Here is a 26,679-nt window from a genome sequence, read left to right as displayed (position 1 = left end):
GAGCTTCGCTCGGTTGGCCCTCGTCAAGTCCGCATGGCCCTTATGGGCTGGGCCACACACGTGCAGCTAACCGGGAGGAAGCTCTTCTCATTTTCAGTTCCATGTTTGATCAGTTTGGACTCACCTTATCAATGTAATATGATGCGGACTGGAGCATTATATCATCTTGTAAGGTCAGCTACTTCATGCCCATAGAAGACCATCATATACGATTTCCAGATTTGATATGGGGCTTTCCACGACATCTAGATTTGGTACTTGGTTATCTTCTGAGAAGCCTATGTATGGCTCCAACAAATCAGACAATCTTTCACATGAAATTCCATAGTCCTTCAGAGTACAGGATGAGGCGGCAGCGGCGGCAGCCTCTCTCTCCAAAACAGCAAGAAAAAATTGTCTTCGAATTCTTGCACCGAGTACTTGTCTCCACAAGCTATCCAAGTCTCAAACATTGAGAATTTAAGAATGTAAAAGGTGCAAATACTAAAACAAAACCTTCTAATATGTCACATGGTGGCACTCACAGTCAACAAGATGACCGAGATGTCGGATATTCCTTATTTGAGTTCCATTAAACTTCAAAACTTGTAGCGATCAATAGTTTACTCGTATTACAATAGATCATACGATAATTGATCAGTAGTGCAGCAAATGTGTTTGCTTGTTGCTTGCCGATATCTTCATATTCAATATTCACCTCATTGGCTGAGACCTCGAACATAGGAGGAAAGAAGAATAATCAAAAATCATGTAGTGATGACTGGAATTAGACCTAAAAATTTTTTAGCAAGCAAGAAACACCATCCCTGCAAAGAAGATAAAAGATTTCAGACTGTACTATTAGGCGATTATAAGCACGTACATTTTGGTAAGGATGACTAGATATGAGATCCAGCATATGCTTAAAAAATAGAAAAGAACATGAAAGTGAATACACGCATACTAAGACAAGCCTAGATCCTCTGGCCATCACCATTTGGCCTTCTCCGTGTGCACACCATGATAGTCCTGCATGGTAAGGGGACTTTGTAGTAACCTACTTTAGGCCCAGCAGGGTCCCTTCCGCACCCTGTAGCCTCACCCTACAGGTCAGCTACAACAGGGGCACAAGGGAGAAAGACCACATGATGGTGACTAACATTGTTGTTAATTATCTTACAATTCACAATCCAAATAATAAAAATGGCCCTAAACATTCTGGATCCCATCCACAGATCAGGATCAGTATAGAATTACAAGATTTAGATCCATATCACAGACTACACATTATGATCTAACTTGATTACATCAATTACATACTAAATCATAGGCACATCCATTTTCTATATGCAAAATTGTGGCTGTTAGATTACCTCCCAACAGTAATTCTCAGGTAGTAAAATGAGCAAGCCTGTTATTGAAGTTCATAGAGTTCAAAACAAAATGCAATTCTTTTTTTACATTTTTATGGCCATATATTAAAGTATGGTCTTTTCTTTCCTAAAATCTATCTAAAGCAGTAATTAAATTGAAAGATAGTTTATGAATTCCTTCAATAACCAACAAAGATAGTTTATGAATTCCTTCAATAACCAACAAAATATTTGTTTCATTAGACATGCTATATATGGCCTATGTTGGTGAAAATTAAGACGATTTTTATATATAGCTTTCTATTTGCTATTCATCTACTTTAAAGTTGACTTGTATCTCAATTTTCCCATCTTTTATATTTAAAAAGTTTTAAAAGAAATCATTAAAACAAAACTTATGAATTATGACCGTTCCACAATCAATCCGACCCATTCTACAATTTACGACTTGCTCCTAATCTTAACAATATGGTGACTACAGAGTATCTGCACTTTACTAAGAAGGGATCCCCTAGTCTTTGCAGTCCAATTAAAGTATGTTCATTTTTCGCATCCTCTCAATCTGACTCAGGTACCGGCGCTCTGGCCAGAGTACTGATAGTGCTGTGGCTGCTGCAGCAGTGGTGCTATGATACATAAGCAAGTGAAGCTTGAGGCAGGCAGGGATTGTTTAAGTCCTTCGATTACAGAGAATTAGGTTGGCTTAAGGTGGAAACCTGTTCAGCAGGATGACATACTGTATTTTCTGTTTCTCAATTATAATAATCACTAGGTTTAATATAAATGAACAAGAAATCTAACCATCAATAAGATCATCAAGGTTCTGTTTTTCTTGGAAAAATATCTATAAATGGAAAAAAGCTGAGACATCCTCCATGACATAGAACTTTCCTTTCCAACTCTTGCTCCAGCTTCCATTCAGGTTTTCTAAGGTACTCCAACATCAACATGCTATGCACCAACAGAAGATTGTCATCTGAAAAAGCATTAGCTAACCTGTGATAAAATTACCATCTCTTCTCCTTTTAACCTGGCTAAAGAGTAGCGTGCCTTAACCAGTAGTTTTAGCTGACCGACCATGGAAAAACACCTCTGGTCGCAGGACATGGTCGTATAAAAGGTGCTTGATCAAAATCATTAATTTTCAAATGTCAGAAGCATAACAAACAGAACATGAGAAAATAAATTTACATTCTAACTTACCCCGATCGAATCTTCATGCTCCTCACTATAAAATATAGCACGCATTAAATGATTCTTTGTGTATCGAGGTTTACAAGCAGATCACCACATAAAAACAATTATTTACTAGCAACCAAGGATTTTGGTAATTCAACTACTTACTCTATTAATGGTCCTGACAGTGGAGGGCACACAAGACCTGCAATTATCAGATAGGAAGGCTGCCCCCCTTCAATGCGATATGGCAATTTATAAGGAAAAAACAGATGTCAATAACAGATGTCAGTTTGGAGGTACGGCAAAGTAAGACTCCAGCTACTTACTTGATGCGCGTGTGGTTGCAAAACAGATAACTTTCATGTAGAATCCTTCTTGGATGATGCCAAGCTCCGCAACGTCACCAGAAAACCTGATGATCCAAAATATTAATATGCTTAAGAGCCTGAGCAACCCACACCTGAACGCATATACAAGGATTCCAGATTTTCAAATCAAGAAGTCCAGAAACACACATTTTATCATAGAGTTGTATGGTGCCCAACTGAAGCATTTAAAATAAGGGTTTAAATATCAGCAGCATGCCTTGCTTCTGGAACTGTATGGTACTAGGTCAGGACATACTAAAACAGCTAGTAACAAAAAAAAGAAAAAAAAGAAAAAACTGTCTCCATGTCTGTCCCAATCTATCCCGACTGTCATGGTGCATCCCGAATGTCAGGACACAACTAGGAAGTTCAGGACATCCTGCCCCAACAGAACAGGTATCCCGCCAGTGTCCCTGGTCCCAGTTTCACCATCCTATTCCAGAGGATTTGAATCTTTGGTTTAAACCACTCTAGAGTATATTCTGTACAATTATCTTAAATTATATTAAAATAAACCTATTTTACTTCCACAAGCAATGCACATGCTCTGTATGCTTGTATTAAGAAAAATAGAAATTCTTCATTAGGTCTGCACATTTCACCAACAATTAATATTAAAAAAGATATAGTACAACCAAAATGAGTGTAGCAACTGAAAATGGCTATGTAAAAGTACCCCTTATTATGATGGTACATGTGTGGAATGAGAAATACCTATCGTTACAGGAGTTCAAGAAAGCTCTTCATGCTCTGTCACTGAGAATGCAAAACACAAAGGCCACTTCCCCGGTCAGATCATGGAGTCTTAGAAACCTAGGTGTTCGTTGTAATGCACACAATATCAAATTAGCCATCACAAGAATCATGCATGTTCCTTTTTTCAGCATTATTGTTCTTTTCTCTCCCCATGCTAAAGTCTGTGAAGACATGCAAATAATCAGTAATTCCAAAAGATTTGGTTGCTCCTATATTGTTTTCTCAGGTATATCGATACTAGCTTTGAATAAGTCCACCCCCTCTGCCTTGTGGACTCTAGCAGGGTCTCTGAGCTTGACTGGAAATCCCCCTTCCCAATGGCCTCAAACACCAGCGGATCAGTTAACATCACTGGAGCACTCTCAGCATTCATTTTGTCTAAAGCGAAAGATAGGTTCCTTCCAAACCTTCTCTCCAAGTAGGCATCAACAAGGCAACCATAAGTCACAAGATCCGGGATGACACCCTCATGCATCATGTGTTCAATGCTTAGATGGAGATCCCAGAACATGCACATCCTTGAATATGCCAAAGATCGTATATTGAAGGTAGTGAGATCAGGTGAGAAGCCAGCACCCACCATGCTTATAAATTCTCGCTGCAGGCTTTTCATTTTGAAATTGGCAGCATAAGACAACAAGAGTAGATTCCAGAGAAGATTGCCCACGTTACGCCTGCCAAGACCCACATCCCTCAAAAACTCACCTAATTTGTAGAACTTCCTCCCGCTTATATAAGCAGATGCCATCGCCCGTATCGCTTCTTTCTCTATAAGAATTCTTGATTTCTTCATGCGCCCATATGCGGCTTCCATCTCTTCTATCGAACCAAACAAACTATAGTACTTGACAAAAGCATTCCCGGTCATGGAATCAACCTTAAAACCTCTCAAAACCATTTCTTTTACCATGTCCTCCATCAATTCAAGTTGTCCGACTTTCCCAAAGCAAGAGACTGCTGATGAATAAACCTCGCAGGAGAAGCCAAAATCTTGCCGGGAGGCAATCTCATGGACAATTGTTGATATCTCATCAAACTGCCCCATCATAGCGTAGGCATCCATTAGACCTGAAAGAACCTCAATGCTGGGCAGGAATGAGCTATTTATGATCTCACTCCACAAGGCCTTAGCTTGTTGAAAGAGGCCATTATTTGCATAACAAAGCACCAAAGCTGAAAGGGTGGCACAGCCAGGCATGAAACCTTTGGACTTCAAATCAATGAGGAGTTTCAGAGCAACTTCAGGCATCTTATCTTGGCTCAGTGCTTGTATTAACGCCGCAACCCCCTCATCATCAGTCCTTTTCTCTTTCCTTCTCCAATTTTGGACCATCTGCTCACAATCATAAGGGGAAAAGACAAATTCATTAAGTCTTGAAGTACTAAGATTATGTTAACACTTCAAGATTAGTTTTTGACAGAAGAATTGCTCAAGGAGTGAAACAAAAAAACAAAAAAAATCTTTTCCCTCTTTATTTTGTGTTCTGGTGTGTATTGGGATCAGCACCAAGTTATTTAGCTAATGCGGAGCTATTTAGCCAAAGAGCATAATTGTCATCTATAATAGAACTTGATGGGTCTAACTAGACCTTGGTAATTGGCATCCGAGGCTCCGATTTGGAGCCTAAAAAAGAGATTGCATGGTGGGTCCATGGGTCTCCTACCTATGTGAGGAACCGTGCAAACATGTGTTTAGTCCCACATCAGTTATTCACCAAGGAAGATCTTGGGTACTTATATAGGACTAAGGAACCCAAAAAAATACCTTCCGGTTAGACTTTTTAAGTGAGGTCCTGAGTTGTTACAAATGGCATCAAAGTGAATCCGGCTCACAGCCGATATGGACTAGAGGATACTACAGCATGGGCTTATTGAGCATAATCACATGCCGGTTATGGTGCTTGTGATTAGATTTGAATAAATTTTGACCCTTAGCCTGACAAGGACATCAAGCCTTAAAAAGAAAAGTTTGTGAGGACCCGTGCAGGAGTGTGTTTAGTCTCACATCGGTTATTCGCCGGAGAGATCTTGGGCACTTATACAGGACTAAGAAACCCAAAAAAATACCTTCTAACTAGTCTTTTTGGGTGAAATCCTGAGTTGCTACAACCTACCATCCCACTTACGATTCTAGAAGGTCAAAAGTATTCTAAAATGCAAAGAGAAGATTGACGAAGAGAAGAAGGAATAGGAGAAGGATAGAGGAGAGAAGCATGCCTTCTAATTTGCAGCTTACCATTAGAGGGAAACCGTAAAATGAAATCTGGAATGGATGGACAAGGGAGAAGAATTGAAGGGAGAGGGGAATAGAAGAGGGGACCTATGATTAGGGTTAGGGTTTCCATGGGCGGTGATTGCCGGGAAAGAGATAGGGCAAAGAATGGGTGAGTTTGAATCTGATGCTTGCTATATGCATCATGTAGGATAATGGGTTTGAATCATGCCGGAGGGAAATTGTTGTCCCTCGGTAGCTTTGGACTCATGACAAGGGAGGCCAAAATTTCACTTTGGACCATGACTAACCGAAAGATGAACTGAATAGAACCCCTTTTGGCTTTATTCATATCAAAATTTCTCTTTTTTTGAGAGAGAGAAGGGATATATCAAAAATTTTCCAACACTAAAATGAAGCTGTTTGTCAAAAAAAACGAATTTATTACAAGAAAAAAAGAAATAACAAAGTTACGAGTCACTATTAGTCACCCATTCTTCTTAATTAGGTTGAAACTATTTAGTTAAATGATCAAACAATTTTATTATATATTTTCTGGTTCAGAACTGGCAAAAAATTCATTGTTATTGTTGAATATTTAAGCAGACAATATAAGAGGGTGAAATTTCTTCACTCTCCAATTGGAAGTAAAACCTAACTTGCCAATCTCACAGCTTAAGATGATGCCAACAAGAAGCAATCCTCTACAATTCCCCTAGACATCAGATAAGTCTAGTTGCCAGGGTAGAAGAATAAGTATTGATACATGAAATAACATCCATCTATAAAGCATAAAGTACGAACCCAAGAACCTTAATTCATAAATGCATGCAACTATAAAATATAAGAGATCATTTTCATCACAGTAAGAAGTAAATTAAGAAAAGGAAACAAAATGTAGTGGTCCTCCGCAATACCATTAATTTCATGGAGAGTCCGATACTGAAGATGCTGTTGGATAAATCAGACATTCAAAGTAAACACTGTAAATTCATAAATGCAATACCTAAAAAACAATTGCAAATGCAGTTAAGAGTTTGTTAAAGAGTGTGAACCATGCCTCATGTTCCTTGAGATCGTACACCAGACCCTTGTCCTTCTTCTGCACTCCGGCTAACTTAAACACCGCCTCCCCTCTACCCCCATCGGGCGGAAGATACGCTCTCTCATCCTTCCCTCTCCCCGGATATCCCTTGTGAGAAACCCCCTTCAGACTACCCTCACAAAAGAACACAATACCACCAAGAATCTCAAGAAAAATCAAACCCTTCCAAGAAAACACCGATGCTAAGACATCTGTAAACGAGATTCAATCAAGAATACCTCATCGCTGTTTCCTCGGGGAGAAGCGTCGCTTCTAAGAGATTGCTTTCGGGACCGTGGAGGTCGTTGGCAGCAGGCGAACGTCGACCTCCGAGACGAGGAAGTGGAGTGGGAGACGGAGAGGGAGGGGGAAGAGGAAGAAGGCGCAGCTACAACTGTGGTCATAGCCACAGTCAGAGGAGGAGAGGAGAGGAGAGGAGAGGAGAGGGAATGCGGGAGGTTATAACCGGCGAAATAAATCAGGTGAGATTTTATCCTTCAACTTATCCACCCGTTATCCCTCTCTCGCTGCCCTGGTTATCGGTCACGTGCAATGCACTTGACTTTAAACCCGAGCTCGCGCACAGTTCATGGCCCAATTTGGCAAGTACCTTATGATCCTCCAAAAACACTTTTAGGTGGAATAGAGATATTTGGTAAAAAAATAAAAAAGTTGTTTTAGCTTTGACAGAAAATTAAAAATATTTACTTGAGAAAAGTTCTAAAATAAGTTCTTCAGAAAAGTACTTTTAGTACACATCGAAAAACTACTTTACATTTATAAATTTTTTTATTTTAGACCAAAATATCCATGATAAAATTATATAATTATAAAAAGTGTTCTTTTATATCATAATTACGAAGAAAGAAATCTACAGGAGCCCCAACAAACAAGAAACTTAATCAACCTTGTCTTTTTTCCTTGCCACCTGATCAATGTATTATTTCTTTACTTTATTTATTTATAACAAGGAAAGCATTGGAAAGAAAAAAAATCGTAACTCACTTTTGTAAGACTGATTGTATGCCTCTACATTTTTTTTCTAAATATTAATTCCTAAAAATATTATATTAATAAAATATAAATATATAATGATAATAATTATAATATTTTATATCAAAATTGTATTATACTATAAATATAATATTATATTGCATTATATCATAATACATTGATATATTATGTTATATAATATTGAATTATGTTCTATTATTATGCTATAGTATATAATATTATATTAACTATATTAGAATAATATTATATTACATTATAGCAATATTATGCTATATCATATATTTATGTATTAATATATATTATATTTTATTATGCTCTGTTGTATAATACTATGATGTCTTGATGGTTATTTTGTTATACCAAAAATACTTTCTCAGTTTGTTTGCCAAATATATATTAAAGTTCCACAACACTTTAAAAATGTAGTTACCAAATAACAAATAGCTTTTTATAAAAGTTCTACTTCAAAAACTCTACTTCTGAAAACTCTACCGCCAATATTTTTGACCGAAAAAGCTTACTTAAGGACGGACATGTGACAATTAGCAAACCCAGACGGGCTTATAATTAGAAGTTTGTTTATTTTTTGTTTATTTTTATTTAATTTCTTGTCTTCAATCCTTTTTGATCTTTTGATTTTTTTCTAAAAAAAATATTTTGGGATTCTGGTTTGTTTTTCGGGTATTAGTGTTTAATCTAGGATTGTTAGGGTTCCTGGTGATATCCTCGGACATGAATCTTATATGTTTTAGGGCTTCTTTATTTTTTATAACCCTAATTCAATTATCGTTTAGGATATCCACGTACAGGTTGGTGACGGTGATGAATTTGTTTGTACGTCACAGCTTCGTTGAGGGTTTCGTTCAAGAAATTGAGAAAAAAAATAAATAGTTTTTAGTATCTTCATGACATGAGGGCTCTCCCTTGACTGCAAGTTAGGGTTTCTGAGGTCGTTAAAAGCATGATCTGAATTCATGATTCTAGTGTGGTTTGATTTCTGAAGCAATCTACCGTCATCAACCATTAATACTGTATATGACTAATTTCTTACCAGGTTGGGCACTCCTTGTCATCTCAAATTTACTATGTATTGTTTATTACATCATTCATTTCCAGGGCATATCCTCCATGTCATTATCCTGTGTGCAAATAGATCCCTTATAACACGTTGGAAGAAAATGAGTGCAAATTTTGGTGAAATAAGATATAGGAAATAGAGATTGAAAACAGGGTCTTTTTTATTAAATTTAATGTTGTTTGAAGAGATATAAACGGAAGTGTTTTCTAGTTGGCATGATCATGTTGATTCCAGATTAATTTTGTTAGCCAGCAAAGAGATTGCTTGAGTTTGTAGCAACTTTTAGCGGTATGCCCGAATCAATCCCAAAATTAATAGAAGACCTATGGGTTGAGTAGATTGAAGCTTTCGATTAAAGGAGTTGCTGAGAGAATCAACGAGCTTGTCATGAATCTCGTAAAAGATGATAGAGTTTTCACATGCTCGAGTGGCAGTTGAAAGAGGCTTGAATTATAGATCAAGACCATTCAGGGCATGAATGATCAGATCATCTTCATCAATCGGCGAGTTGATAGTTGCCGGTTCACACTTGGTCTTGAAGAATTTGTCCTTGAGATGCAAACAAACGCCTAAGTTTGTGTCATGCTTCTTGAGACATTGTAGAGGAGGTGATGAGAAAGATGATAGACTTAGAAATTGAGGCAAATTGCATTGAAAAATAGGTTGAGTTGGTTGTTTCTTTGCCATGTCTTAAAATGTTTTTCGACGGACAAGGGTAGGAACCATCAACATAACCCATTAAATTATAACCGATCAGTATAGAATTGAATTGAGCACATCAAACCCGAAAATTTGAGGTAATAAGTTTTAGAGGAAGTTGAGTAGTAGCATTAATAACAATCAAATTGGACATATTTAATGGTGAGTCAACGGGGAGAAGTTGAGTGGTGGTGGGTGACATAATTAGATAGGAAAACGAAAACGAAGTTCGTTCTTGCAACCACTTTGGTACGAAGCTTTTTATAGTCAAAATGGGGGACCTATGCTTGAATTGAAGTAGTGCCTTTTGAATATAAATAGGGCGTCCTTGGTGGCGCATTCGGTTATGCATCTGTGGAGATATTAGACCCACCATATTAGGGCGAAATCAATTTTCATTTCAGTCCCATGCATCGTCTACAAAATAAGACTACCGATGAAAGGATTCAATACCCCGATGCTTGTTCACGCAAAGATGCCATGATAATTGATACATATAGATGAAATATTGACACTCATAATGAGAGAAAACAACCACACATGTTCATTTATTAATATGGGTATTTGTACCATACACAAGTCGACCAAATTAAAAAAAATAACAATTACAGCAAGAATTTGAAACCCTCTAAACTAATGCTGTTATTACAAATATTTCCAAGTTAATCATCCGAGCTTTAGGTGTTATCTCTTGTCGGAAAGATCTCAAAGAATCGCGGGCAGGTTTCAGGTGCGAGATTTTAGAAAGGTCGGTAAGTTAGTTGCATTTCTGCCTGTTTTGTTTGCACAATTTAATCAATATTTTTGCTTCTATCTTAAGCTACATTGCTTTTGACCTTCAGCAGAAAAACTATGCACTTGCTCAGATGCCAATATATATGACACAAATCCTTGTCACAAACAATTATTCTTGCAGAAGTAGTCTTGCGTTCCAGGATGGCCTTTTACATTTGGAGATTTCACTACAGTCATCACTCTTTTGCTCAAAACGCATATAATTGCAACCACCCTGCTGTTGTCACGGCGCTCTTCTTTTTCATCCTGCACAAGCTACTAGGATGTAACATGAATCATTATTTCCGAAAACAAAAAAAAAGAGAATCATTAGTGTCCAATATAGTTGGAATTTGATATTAATGAACCCCAAGAACATTGAGCACAGGGTTTTAGAATTATCCATCAAATACTTGAACTAGTGTTTTACTCCTTTCTAGCATAATCTTTTATCATACTAACTTGCAAAAAATACTTCAGGTCTGTCACTAAGAATGTATAAATATTTTTAATATTTGTTTTCCATCTTATGGAGGAAAAGAAAAAGAGGGAAAAACAAAAAAAAAAAGGGAGAAAAATGGCATGTTGAAGGGAAGCATGTTCTTTCCTAATTTGTAATAAATCTAAATGAAGCATTATGCAATGTTTATGAATGCAACTGATCTAATTCAAGCTAATTAACTGCGCTGTTCTAATATTTCAACAATTTAATTCCTAGGAAAAAAAAAAGAGAGAAGCCTTTCCTAAAACTACTGCAAACAATTATTATGACAACTACAACTTAACTAATGTCATAACTGGTGTCATTTGTATTGAAAAGGATGCCAATGAGGGGCAACGCAGCAAAGAAAGCAGTGTTTTCCCACCATTATTCTTGGACACAAAGGAGAATCATTGGGATTCCTATCAAAACAAAACTCTTTGATCACTTCATCAGAGATGCCTACTTCAAGCCACAAGGAATCATGTTGCTCGACCCACCTTTTACTCATAATCAGATGTCTTCACCCAAAGATCCCTGTGAAGAAACTACCTTCTCATTAACTTGCCATGTCCTGTGATAGTAGTGTGCTGCTAATTTGAAAGTTTTCTGATAACTTTGTCTCAAAAACAAATCAAAATTTTGAACTTGAGTTATCCCATTACATCAGTAGTCTCAATTTCGAAATCAGTGGGCCTCGCCTGCTGCCATGCATAGAGATAGAGTTATCTCAATGTGAAGCGTCACACTCGCAGCTAGTTCGGCCCATTCAAACCAAATTTGGCAGCCAAGATTGCTACCAGGATTTTTTAGGATTTATGTCCTCGTAGCTGGTCGTGTAAGTGTGCTTGACCGTGTGAGACAAGGCATGCATGTATCTGTGTGCATGAGTGCAAATGGATCGAGTCGAATCATGAGTAACTTCGATCCAATCTTGATTGCTTGTTCAGATTCTAATTTTGAATCCAGATCCAACCTAATAATGAATCGGGTCGGATCCGTGTATAACTCGGACCTGACCCAAAAAATTCGAATCCGATTTGGGTCCGGATCGGATCCAGCTTGGATCAACCTATGCATAGCTTCAGAACTTATTTGCACCCCTACGGGCTGCAGCTCGCGAGCTCAAATATTTTTACAGATTCAAATCAAGTCGGATTAGGTCGGGTCTGAATTCAGCAAACCCAGATCCGATTCGAAAAATAGAACAGATTTAATTTTAGAATCCGACTCGGCTCCACGATTCTCCAAAATAAGTTGGATTGGGTCTAAGCGGGTCGGATCGGGTCAGGTCGGGTTACGAGTCAATCCGACCCACCTATGATGTTATTTGTGAGAGAGAAGAAAATAATTTATAAAAAAATTAATACATAATATATATATATATATATATATATATATATATATTATTATGAGGAGGAGAAAAAAAATTATTAAGAAAATCATAGTAAGATTGTATCATTAGATCTAACCGGATAACATAACTATATTTGGATTTGATAAAAAAATTAGAATATATGTAATTTTTTGTTTTTTTGGTAGACTCCCACGCTAATCTCGTGAGCATAGCCAGACAGACCCAAAGAAAAGTGGGGACATATTGATACGCATTTAGTCACTATGTACTGAACCGATCTAAAATAGTTATATAAGATTGAAAAATTTAAATAATATTTTTTAGCTACGGTTCTTTAGATAAGATTCTAATTGTTATAAATGATATCAAATGAAACTTAGGGAGTAAAGAAAATACGTAAATATCGTACGATGATTTTATTATTATTGTTTTTGAAACAAGCAAACGAGCTTCTGCTGCTCTCATAGGCGTTCAGTTCGGACTTCGCGGGTTGAAGGCTAGTGCGCGCAAAATATCTTCGACTGTCGCGTCAGCCGGACCACAAGCGACAGCGACTCAACCGTAACGACTAGCGGCGGCCGAGGCTCTTCCGCCCATCAAACTCGTTCCCTTCAAGAAACCAGCCTGCATTTGTTACACCCAAAAAAAAAAAAACAGCCTGTATCACCCTCGAGAGACAAGTACTAGAGATGGGCGCATTATCATCAAGGAGACTCAGTCAATGTGACTGAGCAAATTCTGGAGGCAGGGCCAAAGGCTAAGTATCTACTACCATGCAATATCGAGAAAGTATTGTGGCTTCTAAACAGTACAGCAAATAGAGTTGCTGACTAGATTTTTTTTTTTTTTTTGCTATCCAATGTTCTGAAAAGATATTTTAAATTGGATACACTTCTAGTCCTCCGTCACTATATAGGTTTTTTTAAGTAATTTATCTAGTTGTACTTATGCAAGATTAGTGTGATTAACTAGTCACGTTAATTACAGAGATAAAACTAAGTTATCGGTTCGTTTGGCCTTAAGAGCTTCACTTCTTTTTAAGATGATTTTTTTTAGAGAAAAAATCCTATTAATAACACACACGTAACTAACTTGATCGAACCTGAGAAAGAAATAAAACAAACAGAAATAAGAGATAGTCCTGTAACCAACTCGACTTTAAAGGAAAGAGAAGCTAAGAATAGAATCTATCCTAAGGATAATTTGTTGTGACAAGCAGTATAAGCTGATGTCGAATTTAAGTGATTAAAGATTATGAACTGCACCTCTCATATTATAAAGGAACGGAGGGCCTAAACGGGCGATGATCCCCTTGTTCTCTTATGAGTAATTTTCTTGTAAGACTTTTATTATCCAATCGTACCTAAACTTCTGCACCGTATAGAGCCAATCACCGTACTATATCAAAATAAAAAATAAAAAATCCACCGCCGCCTCTCTCTCTCTCTCTCTCTCTCTCAACGTTCGATTCGGCCGTCATTCTCGGGTAAATCAAACCTGACGTCTCGTCGCTTTCGCTCTTACATTATCTTAAGCCATCACATGCAGCGCCCGCTCCACGGAAGATAATGCGTACTTTTGCCACGTGGCACAAGCCGATATGCCGATGATTCTGCCCAATCAGCAGCGAACTGCTCGAGCATCCCAATGGGCGCCCCACAAAATTTGTTTCGGCTATTTAAAATCTTCAGTCGTGGGACCCGCGGATCCACGGCGATGTTTCCGCTGGTGCCAGCCGTCGATCTCCTCGCCTGGGCTCTTGATTCTCTCTCTAAAATTGTCCACTTCCCTTCCAGGCTACAGCATTAACGCTGGAGCAGGACATTTACATATATAACAAGTTTCTTTCCTTCTTGGCCGATGTATCCATACATATCCCTTTCCATCACTCACAAATATATCTTATGATACATGAAGCATGGAGATGAATAAAGAATACAAACACACCGAGATCACAAGTTTCTTGAAAATGAAATATAAAATAGATAGAATATATTAAAAATATATATATTTATATTTATATTTTTGTGTCCGTATTTACTTTTATACATATATATACAAAAAGCGTTGATAAAATATAAAAAGTTGTCCAAATAACATAGTCAATATTTTATACGGTAGCATTAACTTTTAGAACTCTATTAAACATTAATTCATAACTTGTGACTCTCTATCTCGTTTTCAATGTATCTAGAAAATATATAATATATATTTGGGAAGTACCCATAATATTCTTTAAATTTTAAAAGATATGATGCATGATATAATATTGAATGTATCTGAAAAATATCTGGCAAGTATCGATATTCAATACAAATATAATTCGACACAATTTGGCATTTGAGGTATCAAGACTTTGCAACCAATATAGTGCTGATAAATCAGTTGCAATTTTTTTAATTAATTTTTTATAATTGAAAGTAGTTTTAATCATCAAGATTCAAATCACCAATGTAAATATTAACAACCATACTTAATATATTCATAAGATGATTTCTATCCCTTTATTGTCGCGGTCGGTCACCTATATACATTAATTAATGCATGTATACATGCATACATCAACAAATATAAAATGTATGTATACATGCATACATTAACAAATATAAAATGTATGGATGCATATATAATTGACAGGCAGACTCAAACACCACACTCAAAAAAAACCAGCTTAATAATTAACTCCAACATTGCCATTATTTAAAAGTTACATGGTTTATAGTATTAGCTATAAAGGCATAACATAACGTGTTTCATTCAATTGATGCACTAATTGCCATTAAGATTTAATAACATGATTACTGACTGCCATTTAGAGTGCTAAACAGAAGGAAAAACAAAAGATGGATCTCACCTTTAAAAAAAAAAAAAGAAAAAAAGGGAATTAGATCCAATGTCCCAACTTAGCCCGGACCACGTCCAAATCAGCTGGGCCCCATCCGGTCCGGCTGCACCCCAGCCTCTCAACAGCATCTGCCCAAACGGCGAGAGACAATCTCCTGCACCCGGATCTCCTTCCTAAAGTTGGCTCCAAAACACTGTGAAACCGGCGACCAAATGTGGGTCCCGCGCGCGCATCGCTCCCGTTCTCCTCAGCGTTTAACGCTCCTGACGACTCCTTGCTTCCTAAAACCAGAGAATATACCATCGAGTGGAGAGAGAAAGACTGAAAAAGACAAAAAAAAAAAGGAAAAAAAAAAACCGCAATGAGCCGGGGTTTGGACGATGATCCCGGCGAGGTTGGCCGGCATTGAAGCAGACCATGGCCCAGACGAAGGAGACCCAAAATGGCACCCAAGAGGAAGTCGACTGCCACGTTGCATCGGGGGATTCCTGTCACCTTGTGTCACATGACGTGGGGCTTTCTGGGTCCTGTAACATAAATTCAAAGCCAAAGACTCTTCCTCTCTCCCATTGCTTTCTGAAGTTCAGAAGCCTGAGAACTTTTCATCTCTCTTGCCGCCTTGCCTGTCACTGTGTGCTGTTTGGGTGGGTGCGGGCGGCAATACCGACACCACCAGCGGAGACAATCGTTGTGTCACTTGCGGTATTCGTGGGGGCCAAAGAAAGCAAGAGAGGATGCGGTGCTAAATATAGAAGGCGGGGTAGAGTGAGAGATTTTAGTGGTATTTATTTGCTCTTGCTAGCTAACAAAGGGTTGTTTGCTCTTGTTGTGAACTCCAGAGAGAAAGAGGAGAGGAGGAGGATGGGGTCTTCTGGGATGGCTGTGGGCATGGGAGGGAGTAGCTGCTGCTCTGGTGCAAATGACCAAGGAAGAGGAGGTTTGCCTTTCCTCTCAACTTTCTTTCTTTTTCCTTTTTTTTTTTCTCTTAAGTTCTTTTTTTTGATCTGACTTTTGATATTAAAAGAGGTCCTGGTTAGCATATGAATGATTTGTTTAATGCTTCTGTTGTGGGTGATGGATGCTGCACTTTTGGGTTTCACTTCTGTCCCCTGTTTCTTTTCTTTTGTGTTTTTATAATAGATTTTGTTTCTCCACTCTTATGTGGTTTTGTTCATGGACTAAATATCTTAAAATATTTTTCTATAACTTTCTCCTCATGGAACTAGTTATTGATCATTAAAGCTTTTAGTTTATGGTCCTTTTTTAATGTGTTTGTGAGTTTGGCAGAATGTGATTTTTCTGTTCTTTTTGGTTAATTTCCTGGTAAAGACCACAGTTATGGAATCTCTTCTAAATAACTACGGATGTTGTTCGAGCGATTCTTTGATGTTTGGTTGTTGTTCATGTATTGTTGTGTTCTTAGACGGGGATGGCCACATTGATACCGAGCTATGGCGCGCTTGTGCCGGTCCCCTCGTTACCGTTCCTCTTGTCGGGGAGAAGGTCTTCTACTTTCCTCAGGGTCACATGGAGCAGGTGTTCCAGTCTTCACATCTCTCCAAATTGATTTTACTGCAGTTAACACTTATAATCTTTTGGGAGATCTTTAAGCTATGAGTTAGAAGATATGTTCCCATGTTTGGCTATCACTCTGCTTTGAGTTTTGCTCCTCTTCAGGTTGAGGCTCACACAAATCAAGAGGACAACCGGCAATTGCCAATCTACGGTTTGCCTTACAAAATACTTTGCCGAGTTGTAAATGTCCAGTTAAAGGTCTTTCGCTTTCGATCGATGCACTCGCAAGTTTCTAATTCTTTCATTATTATAAGATTCAATCTTCAGTTGTGGGTGACATGGTTTTCCTGTCCATTCTATTGGTTTTACTTATTTTTCTTCTCTGGTGTATTTGGTTTTCCAACATAATTCTGCAGGCAGAACGAGACACCGACGAAGTCTTTGTGCATGCGACGCTGCTTCCAGAACACAAGGTTGGATGCTAATCTGTTGCAACTTTGCGAAATAGCTTCTTGTATTGGTAGTCAAGTAAACATTCTGGGGTTGTTGGATAATATGAGAACTGCTGAATCTGACAACTTGTGTGTCCGAAGCAACAGGATGAGGGTGTTTCCAGGAATAAAGCTGTGCGAACCTCAATTGCAAAGCCATGCGTGCGTTCCTTCTGTAAGATTCTCACTGCCTCTGATACTAGCACACATGGAGGTTTTTCTGTTCCAAAGCGACATGCTGATGAGTGTCTCCCCCCACTGGTTAGTTTTCTAGTTGAGTTGTCAGAGTATGAGTGCCAGTTGAGTCCTTGCGAACTTCAGATATTTGTCAAGTTGCGTAGAACCTTTGTGGAAAAATACTTATTCATGGATCCCACATTAGAAGTTGCCATCCAAAGAATTATCGTTCATTGCTCTTACATGCTCTACTGTTGTAGAATGCTATGTCCTTTGATGGACTGATGATATATTTCAGTTGAACCAGATCCAGTGCTTTTGATTGGGTATTTTATTCTAATATTTGATTTTTGTACTTGTTTTTATAGGACATGACCCAGCAACCCCCAGTGCAAGAGCTTGTTGCAAAGGATTTGCATGGTGTAGAATGGAGCTTTCGCCATATCTTTCGTGGTAAGTACATGGAAAAGCAATTTCATGGTTAACATTTATGTTAACATCAACATATGCATGACATTAAAGTTATGGCAGTAGGATTTGGGGAAGGGGGGGACGTATCTGCCATATTTTCCTCTATCCACATCTATAAAACTACTTGTTGATCCATATGCATGAACAAGAGTACACAAATCATAACAGCAGATATGTACATGCCTATTTATTTGTTCTACGATTGCAACAAGCTTATAAGCTTGATCAGAGCTCTGTAATCATGTCTAGTTTTACATCCCAATAAGTTTATTCATAATTGGTGTGAACAGATTTTATTGTTATCTTTCATTAAAAAAATTTACATGCTATGGTTAATACATCCTTCTTTAAACCTAAGGTCGTAAACTGTATGTCGGGAGTGTGCCACACTATGAGTGGTTTTACCATAAATTATCTAGCAAATCCTTTTCCAAGAAAGTAAGAAGGCAAAATAGGTAGTGTTGTGATGATATGAGTTTGACTTGAGGAGTGGCACTTAGAATGACTCGAGATGCTGTTTGAGCATGCATGGATAGTAGGACTGATGAGGATTACAAAGCCAGGTAAGCAAAAATACAAATTATTAGCTAAGTTTGATGTTATTGTTTTGCGACATGTAAGATCCGATGTCGATTAAGCTGGAGAGTAGGTAGGAGCTACATGTGATCGATAAACATAAAGCAACATGTTGCTGCAAATGAGACCTCATATATCATATATGCCCTTAGTATTAGAGCTCAATCTCTAAAGAAATTCTTACACAGTAAACATATGATTGAGAGAACCTCTAGAACTGTAACCATGAAAAGATGCATATTGACTAGATTGGCGGTTTAAGCTTGCAGTGATCACAACTTGTTGAATTCACAGTGAAGTTGGTTTTGGTGGTTATGTCAACTGGTACAAAGATCATCTTGAAGGCCAGATTGGCATTGGACTGCAATGTCATAGGCATATAATGCTGGAAATCTGCAGATGAATCATGCAAATGGGAGACAAGACACCATAGGATGTCAAAGTTGTGATGATTGTGCATGAGCCAGATGGCAAGTATCACATGACGATACAAGTCTTTGGAGGGACAAAGTATGAGAGTCTTGTACATAGGGCAAACTATTGTTGCAGTCGCAAGGATCCTCTGGCAGTCAAGACTAACATTATGAAATAAAGATGAAAACTTGGTTCAAAGCTGAAGGCCAATGTCCCATGTGAGATGGCCAAGTATTTAGATTGAAGAAAGAAATAGAACTACAAAGAGGACATTGATGACAATCCAATGAGGAAGAGAACCTTACGAGTCACATGAACCTATTTGGAATTATAAGAATAAATTAATGTGCATACTTGCATAAAGAAGCATGTTTTTTTTAGGAAAGAGTGCAAATCCAAGGGTACAAATTGGGTAGAAAATATCCACTGTTAGCAAGATATAACTGAGGAGCAAAAAATTCTAGTGACAAGGAATGCAGAATTAATTGACCCCAAAAAATGGATACTTTGCATAGTGCGATCAACATTAAAATTGCTCGTGACAAATAAAAATTGTCCAACAGCATGGTAAGAAGGGGCAAAGGAGAAAAATATGGAAGATGGTCACTGTGGAATGAAGTGATATGGAGATTAAAGAAGATATGGATCCCCTAAAGCAACTTTAGGGCCCACATGATTGCTTCTGTGGACCATGATAAAAAAAAAACCATCAAGGACTATGGCATATCCAACCCATATAAGCCAAAGGATCCAACTATGAGATGAGGAATGTGAAGCAATCAAAAAAAAAATATGAACAGGTAATATGAAAATATAACTGTTCCAAGAAAAATAAATTAAAAAAACAAGTTGTTAATGAGCATATAATCAGTTAAGCATTGTGGGAACAAAAAGCCATGCTTGTTGAATAAGTGAAAATGAGCACAAACAAGGTCAAGATGTTAGTGACATGGTCAACAGTATCTATGACCTGAGAATCAAATTGAAAAGATCAGGTGCCAAAAGTGATCATAGCGTACGATTTTAAGAGATAAAAATGTCCAAAGAATAAAAAATAAATGGCTGCAAGTGGTGTAAAGGAATGAAAAATGAGTATTCTTCATGATATGGTGTGAATAAAAAAGATCAATGAGGCAAGACTAAACTGAATCAAATAAGATTGGGTACAGATCTACTGTAAAATCAATAATATTATCTTAAATGTGAAATATCATACTGAATACTATTAAATAATTTTTCTTCAGAAAAAAAAGGATAAAAGATAGACCTGAACCCATAAGGCAGTCCAATGATGATGTATGAGTAAAAGGGCAACTTCGTACTTATTTATGGTTGAGACAAAATCTGATTATTTGGCTATAGGGAGGGCAGTTTGTTGAGAACATGAATTAGAAAATCTTTAGAGGTTCTTTGGTCAAATATGATTCTGGCATGCTCCCCTGTTGTTGGCTTGATAAGTCAATAAATGGAGATGCTCTGGCAATTGTGTCTGATATTTGTTCTGTCATATAGCAGAAAATGTGCTGATTCTATTACGTGGTGGAGACTCATAAAGGATGGACCAATCTTGCAAACAACCTATGGTTCTTTTTTTGGGAGTTTCCAGGAGCATGATACCCAGGTTCTATGATCATAAAATTTGAGCAGCATGTATTGAATTGTATAGACTGTCATTGTCATGTCCCAATGAGTCATGCCATGAAAAAGAAGTCAAGCTAGTGTGATTGTGTAGTTATGCAATGTACATGTATTTTTGAGCAAACTATGAACAAAAGTGCGGATGAACATGCTACCATGCAACTTATATATCTGGATTCTTGATGTTTGGACTGTTATATTTGTTTTATTTTGTTTTCACTTTGTTTTGTTTTGTTTTTGTTTGTTTATACAAAGGAAGGGGGAGACCCACTGAGTTGTAATTCCCAGACCCAAATTTTTGGAGATGCACAGTCCAAGAATCAATCCCAAAACGTCTGGTTGCTAAGCAGAGGGTGTGACCGCTGGGGCAAGTCCGGTTCACAACAAACTTAGATTTCTCCAAACTTGCATGTCTGCATTATAACTATCTCCATAGTGATGTGGATAAAGATGTCAATAAGATGCATTAGGCACCATGGCAAAGACCGACTTTTCATTAAATATTTAATTAAAATAGTCATTGTTGATTGTGCATTTGCATCCTGCTTCTCTATTGCTTTTTATTCAGATGGTTCTATTAGGCATGCACATGGGATAATGGGATTGTGTGTTTTAATTTTCTTGTAAAGCATCTGCCTTTTAAACTGTGATTCTGTTGCCTTATTTTCTCCTTAGAGGATATCACAGGAGAACATTGGACTGACTGGAGCTTGTAGGCCTAAATAGTTGCTCTTCTATTGTTATATTCATCATGAATGCAAGTTTCCTTCCTCTATTGCATGTGTAATTGTATGTTTAGTTCATTCTAATTTACAAAATTGGATATGACAGCTTCTCCTAATATCTTTTTTGTTCTTAACAAATTCTAGGTCAGCCGAAGCGGCACTTGCTGACAACCGGTTGGAGTACATTTGTGAATGCGAAAAAGCTTGTTGCAGGGGATGCTTTTATTTTCCTCAGGTCCTCTCTGTCACCCTCCTCTCCCATGAGAGAGAGAGAGATGCACATGCACGTACATGCATGTTTCTATATTTTCATATTGATTCCTCCAAATAAGACAGGAATTAAGGGCCCCATGCAAGGTTTCAGGTATCGTTACAGTACCTGGACTGGCATCCTACTGGTATAAGCCATAACGAGTATCAGTACAGTACATCTGTTTGTACTAACACTTGGTAGTACCATCTCCCAAGCAGTCTGGTCCATAAGCCTTGATGCCCAGGATTGTTTGCTTTGATGTCCAAGAATTTGCCTTTTGACATGTCATATGTGTGATGTATTTTGGCGATTGTTTCGCCCATAGCTCAAAGTGGGCAAGGATGAAACCAACCAAGAAATCATGTTTATCATCCTGACAAAATCATTCACAAAGTATCTATTCCTTTCTGCAGAAGTGAAAACGGGGAACTTCGTGTTGGAGTTCGTCGGGCAATGAGGCAACATAACAGTGCATCTGCATCGGTCATATCTGGTCAAAGCATGCAGCTTGGTCTGCTTGCATCTGCATCGCATGCAATCACCACTGGGACTATGTTCAGTGTTTATTATTGGCCTAGGTAAATGAATAGTCAGTGATACTCTTTTTACGTGTTACTGTTTGCATCAGTTTCTTGTTTTCATGAGCTACTCAATATATCCATGTTAACAAATTTATCATCAACGTTTTGGGCTTTTTGGCTTTTGCGTAATCTGCTCTATGTTACTACACATATCTTGCACATGTATTGTTATCTGAGCTTAAATTCCTCTGGTTCTAGAGATAGAATGTAGTTCGTGTCTTCTCTGAATTTTAAATTCTTTTTTTTCATCTAGTGCTTTATCATTTGCTTCTGGTTATTTGATTTATGTCCAATATGTCAATTTATAAATTGTTCCTTAGGCGTAGTCCAGAGTTCGTAATTCCTTACAATCAGTATGTGGAATCTACAAAGAACAACTATTCAATTGGAAGGAAAGTCCGAATGAAGTTTGAAGGAGAAGAAGATCAAGAAGAAAGGTGATTGCTCATAGTAGATAGACATGATGAGTATTTTCTTTTTCTTTCCCTTTTTTCCTATAAACATACATGATAGCCAACTTTTTATTTTTACCACCATCTGTCCTATTTCTGTTGATCACATAGTGATCACATATTTTTGCAATCCAGAATTACAGGTACAATAATCAGTATAGAAGACACAGATCCAGCAACTTGGCCTGGTTCAGAGTGGAGGTGTTTCAAGGTAAGAAAAATTACATGAGCATTTTTTTCTGTTACTTTAGAAGGTATTTTAATGCTTGTAAGGCTGAAAAATGCTTCTGAGACACTTTGTCTTTCCGAAGATTGTTGTTTGCTCAGAGGGGTGCATCAGCTGGTGTATTGGCACTTTCGTTGAATTTTTTTATGTGGTGCGCCTATTAACTTGTCATTAATCAGACTGGAAACCTACATCATTTCTTATCAAATTAGATGCTTTTGATGTTCTTTTTTAATATGCATATACTTGCCAGCTGCACTACTCATGCCTTTAGCTTCATATGGGATGCATCTGCTTTTGTCAGCTTCCTTTTAGGCATTTGATTGATTCTCTCTTTTAGTGATGTGGTTGGACTAGTCCAGGGAAAATTAATCTCTGGCCCCATGGTTGACAGCCATTTAATGATCCGGGCCATGGCATGTTTTGATCAACTGTTTTTCAATCTATGGTTCAATTTTATGCATGCTTGAGCTTTGTTTTACGATACATTCAATGTGCACTTTTTATTGTTTTCAAACACAGGGCCCCTGAAAATTAGATTGCGATCAAAATAAGGAACTGGGTACTCAATTTTGTCAAAGGGCCTGATCATTATATGGCTAGAAGTTATGTTGCCCAACAATTAAATACAGCCCTTTTATTATGTTTGAAAAAAGAGCCTTCCAAAATAATCTGTTTTTTCCAGTAGATTTTAGAAATAAATGCCAATAAAATTGGCTTTGAGGATTGAAAAGAGTTTTCGCATCCCTTGAAGTCACTTATTACTCTTATATTACGGTTGTCAAAAATCTGTGAATTTTTGAACATATAATTTCTTTAGCTGAACACAACATCTGTTAACTTTGTTATCTCAATGTTAGGTCCACTGGGATGACACATCCACTATTATACGCCCACAGAGAGTGTCCCCATGGAATGTTACTCCATTTGTAGCTGCAGCAGCACAACCTCCATTTGTACCGCGATCCAAGAGGCGTGCTACTCATCTGCCATCTCCTCCTGATCCGTCTGCCCTCATTAGGGATGGTCAGTTAGTCATCTATCCTCTGAATTTTACATATTTCTGGAAAGACTACTACTATTCTTCTCTATTATGTCTTGAGAATGGTACAATCTATTGGAGCTTCATTCACCTTTGGGCTTCATTCCATCTTAGAATCGTGTGAAAGGTGTTGGAAATGCAAAAATCTCCTTAACAGTTCATAAAGGACTGAGTTTTTAAATTTTCTATACAGTAAAAGGTCTTTTTGTTATTTCCTCGAAAAAATTTTGGTGATGACTTTCATATTCCATTGATTTGTTTTATCAGTGCACAGCCTAGTAGTGCTTATGCTTCATCCACTTTCTGACTGCAATTCAATCAGCTGAATTGCTTGCACTGATTCTATCCTCCAGGCCCCCTAAAAGTCTCCAATGAACCTGCTCCTAGATTATGCGGGGTCTTGCAAGGTCAAGAAAACTTGGTACCAGCACTAGGATACATTGGTGACTATCTTGAACAGGGGACTGCTCACAAGATTCTGTCTTCTCAACGAATACCTCCATCCAGTCCTAATGCTGGAAGAAGCAATGAATCGATCAATTCTCACAGAGAGATGGGATTAGAGGACTGGACATGCTCTCTGAGGCCTCAGCCTTGTTTTCATGAAACCTATGCAAACGGTGGTATCTCAGAGACTTCATGGCTTGATAGCTATTGGCAACGAATGCTTCCCACTTCAATTGACCTGGGGGCATCGCGAGCCAAACCCAATAGGTTTCAGGATATGGAGGTTTTTAAGTCCAGGGATACAGTAGAGAATCCAACAACTGAACCAATAGCAATGTCCAGTAGCCTTTGCAAAGAACATATGAGTCCAAATGGGTTCAAGGAAGTGGAAAAGAGCATGTACCTGGAAACAGGAGAGCCTTCAGGAGTAAAACCAGTTTCCATGATTAAGATCTTTGGTGTCGAACTGTTTGAGAACCATGTTGGTCCCATCATGTCTCATGTTGCCTATTCTGATGGGCTTCCAATCTCATACAATGCACTTCCTGCAACTGTACCACACATGGCTTTAAGTGAACCTGACATGTTTTCTGAGCCTTCAAAGAGTACAAAGCCATCTGAATGTAGTGTTTCTGATGGCTTCCTGGCACAATCATCCACAAATCAACCTGTTACTGCTCGAAGTTGCACCAAGGTAATTGTTTGGTTGATAACTAAGTGTTGATAGAAATGATGCCTCTAATATTATGGCGATGTGTTAGTTGCTGTTACTAATAGTTGATCTGTTTTGCTTTTCAGGTTCACAAGCTGGGAACTGCTCTTGGGAGATCTGTTGACCTATCAAGATTTGATGGGTATGAGAGCCTAATTGTTGAGCTTGACCATATGTTTGAATTCAAGGGTGGTTTGGCAGACCGCGGCAGTGGTTGGCAGGTCATTTACACCGACAATGAGGGGGACATCATGATGATCGGAGATTATCCTTGGCCGTTAAGTATCTTACTGTTTTCTCTCTCTTACATAATGGCTTATATATTTTAAAATTTATGGTGTTAGTGTCTTATTTTGTCCGAGTCTTCCAATTCATCATTCAAAACATGAAAAATTGCCAACTGATACCAATCTCTAGGTTAAAAAAACAAAGAGAGATACCCAATCCTTGGATCATTACATCAGAAATGCTAATAGGAATTGATGATGGATGATGATGAGTCCATTTTTAGTTTTTGCAGGACCAATTTTTTTCTTTATTCTCCTAGTATAGCGCATTCTTGAAAAAAAGTCTGTTTTAGTACCAACTACACTGAGCTTTTTAAGAAATGGTGGTTTATTTTTTTTGTAATTTTTTTCTAAAATCTGATTACATTTTCTTGGAAAGCAGGAAATTTTGCTCCATGGTGCGTAAGATATACATTTATCCCAAAGAGGAGGTCAAGAAGTTGAAGCCATGCCTACTTAACACTAGACACCTAGAAGAATTGGCTGCAGGCAAGAAGACAGCCTGTGCATATAATGTTTCAGGTTGAAATGAAAGCATCTGTATCAGATATGTTATTTTGTATGTATGAAACCAACTGCTGTTTTATCGTTTTCATGAATTGTTTTGATTGTTGTGGTCATCTGCTGAGACAGATGGGGAAATTCAAATTGCAAACTGGACATACTGAACCTTTTCAGGTGAAGAGTGGTTCATCAACCTCAAAAAAAGGCCCTTTCCTGCTGAGGAATCTGTTATTTAGTTTCTCATTGTGGTTTAGTTTGCCAAGATTTGGTCATCATGGTGTATCTAGTGTGTATATTACGAGAAGCTATCTTCAGTTCTGTGGTACAAGATACTGCATTGCTGAAAATACCATTCATCATTTAGCATGTAGAGTGGGTAGAATGAAACTTCCAGTATGTCGGGCAAATACAACAATGATGTCAATCCTAAAGCCTATGTATTCTCCATGGTTTAATTATGCTTTATAAATGGTGATCAGCATGGAGGGTGATCTGAAATTATGGAGCTTTATCCTCAGATTTGCTATCAAAAGTTTCTCAAACATGGTGGTTGGTTTGTTGGTAAGCATGCAGTATCGGTGTAGCTTAGGATGCTTTTATCAATTTCTTAAACATGGATTGCACTGCGGACTACTGATTGTCAACTCTTTTGTTCTCTTTTTATTTTATAACCAGTGCTAGCTTCATGGCATCCTTTGATATAGAGAATGTTTCTTTGTTCGCATGTAGTCCTTGTTAGTGTTGCCAACTTTGTAGATGATTGCAAATGCCATGCTGAATTTTTTTTGTTTTCGATATTGGAACGAAGTAACGAATGCTTCAAATTTTGCATGAGTTTTGCATTAAACAGATTCTCGACGTCGCTACAATTTGAAGTATTGCACTATCAATATGAGAAACCTGGGCATTGTGTCCAGAATTACCCAATCAGGCTATAAGAAATTGCAATTGAGATGGTGGCCATACTGA

General features: G+C 37.8%; 2 protein-coding genes and 1 non-coding gene across 28 annotated transcripts; 1 reads left to right on the top strand and 2 right to left on the bottom strand.

Annotated features, from left to right (window-relative positions):
- Positions 1–458: 458 nt before the first annotated feature.
- On the bottom strand, positions 459–7,432 carry LOC103724305 (Pentatricopeptide repeat (PPR) superfamily protein). 23 transcript variants are annotated; one of them, XM_089929153.1, is made up of 6 exons: positions 7,191–7,432; positions 3,614–4,988; positions 2,697–2,943; positions 2,556–2,580; positions 2,349–2,444; positions 459–705 (listed from the first exon to the last, which is right to left on the bottom strand). In XM_089929153.1, exons 1-2 carry the CDS (start codon positions 7,353–7,355, stop codon positions 3,837–3,839), a joined length of 1,317 nt encoding a protein of 438 aa, XP_089785279.1. In that variant the 5' UTR covers positions 7,356–7,432; the 3' UTR covers positions 459–705; positions 2,349–2,444; positions 2,556–2,580; positions 2,697–2,943; positions 3,614–3,836. The 23 variants fall into 23 exon arrangements, 22 of the variants coding, with proteins under 22 accessions (XP_089785279.1, XP_089785277.1, XP_089785276.1 ...); XM_089929151.1 differs by having other exon boundaries at positions 2,154–2,580; positions 2,697–2,763; positions 2,858–2,943; XM_089929150.1 differs by having other exon boundaries at positions 459–806; positions 2,556–2,943.
- Positions 7,433–9,414: 1,982 nt separating this feature from the next.
- LOC148714892 (small nucleolar RNA Z247) lies at positions 9,415–9,547 on the bottom strand. Its single transcript, XR_015975963.1, has one exon. It is a non-coding gene; the product is annotated as a small nucleolar RNA Z247 (small nucleolar RNA).
- A 5,935-nt stretch (positions 9,548–15,482) lies between these two features.
- Positions 15,483–25,941, top strand: LOC103724300 (auxin response factor 23-like). Of its 4 annotated transcripts, none has more exons than XM_088716821.2 (15): positions 15,774–15,954; positions 16,039–16,136; positions 16,623–16,735; positions 16,877–16,972; positions 17,131–17,187; positions 17,308–17,466; positions 17,751–17,835; positions 21,351–21,441; positions 21,873–22,037; positions 22,361–22,477; positions 22,628–22,703; positions 23,579–23,744; positions 24,114–24,901; positions 25,006–25,196; positions 25,589–25,941. In XM_088716821.2, the coding sequence occupies exons 2-15, from the start codon at positions 16,061–16,063 to the stop codon at positions 25,731–25,733; spliced, it is 2,325 nt and encodes a 774-aa protein (XP_088572947.1). In that variant the 5' UTR covers positions 15,774–15,954; positions 16,039–16,060; the 3' UTR covers positions 25,734–25,941. The 4 variants fall into 4 exon arrangements, with proteins under 4 accessions (XP_008813739.3, XP_008813740.3, XP_088572947.1 ...); XM_088716822.2 differs by having other exon boundaries at positions 15,777–15,954; positions 17,314–17,466; XM_008815517.6 differs by having other exon boundaries at positions 15,483–16,136.
- Positions 25,942–26,679: the final 738 nt, after the last annotated feature.

Source organism: Phoenix dactylifera, chromosome 2 (genome assembly GCF_051530095.1).
Source record: "Phoenix dactylifera cultivar Ajwa chromosome 2, Ajwa_hap1_PhDact_Kaust_v1.1, whole genome shotgun sequence".
Classification (NCBI taxonomy): domain Eukaryota; kingdom Viridiplantae; phylum Streptophyta; class Magnoliopsida; order Arecales; family Arecaceae; genus Phoenix; species Phoenix dactylifera.
This window is presented reverse-complemented; position numbering and strand designations above follow the sequence as displayed.

What these genes read in the sequence shown, in the direction of transcription:
- LOC103724305 (XM_089929141.1), bottom strand. Translation starts at nt 7,355, where the DNA reads ATGACCACAGTTGTAGCTGCGCCTTCTTCCTCTTCCCCCTCCCTCTCC. An exon ending in CCCGAGGAAACAGCGATGAG is followed by an intron (nt 4,989 to 7,190) that starts GTATTCTTGATT and finishes GATTGTGAGCAG; the next exon opens with ATGGTCCAAAATTGGAGAAG.
- LOC103724300 (XM_008815517.6), top strand. Translation starts at nt 15,617, where the DNA reads ATGGCCCAGACGAAGGAGACCCAAAATGGCACCCAAGAGGAAGTCGAC. An exon ending in CGCTGCTTCCAGAACACAAG is followed by an intron (nt 17,188 to 17,307) that starts GTTGGATGCTAA and finishes GTGTGTCCGAAG; the next exon opens with CAACAGGATGAGGGTGTTTC. An exon ending in GAAGAAGATCAAGAAGAAAG is followed by an intron (nt 22,478 to 22,627) that starts GTGATTGCTCAT and finishes TTTGCAATCCAG; the next exon opens with AATTACAGGTACAATAATCA.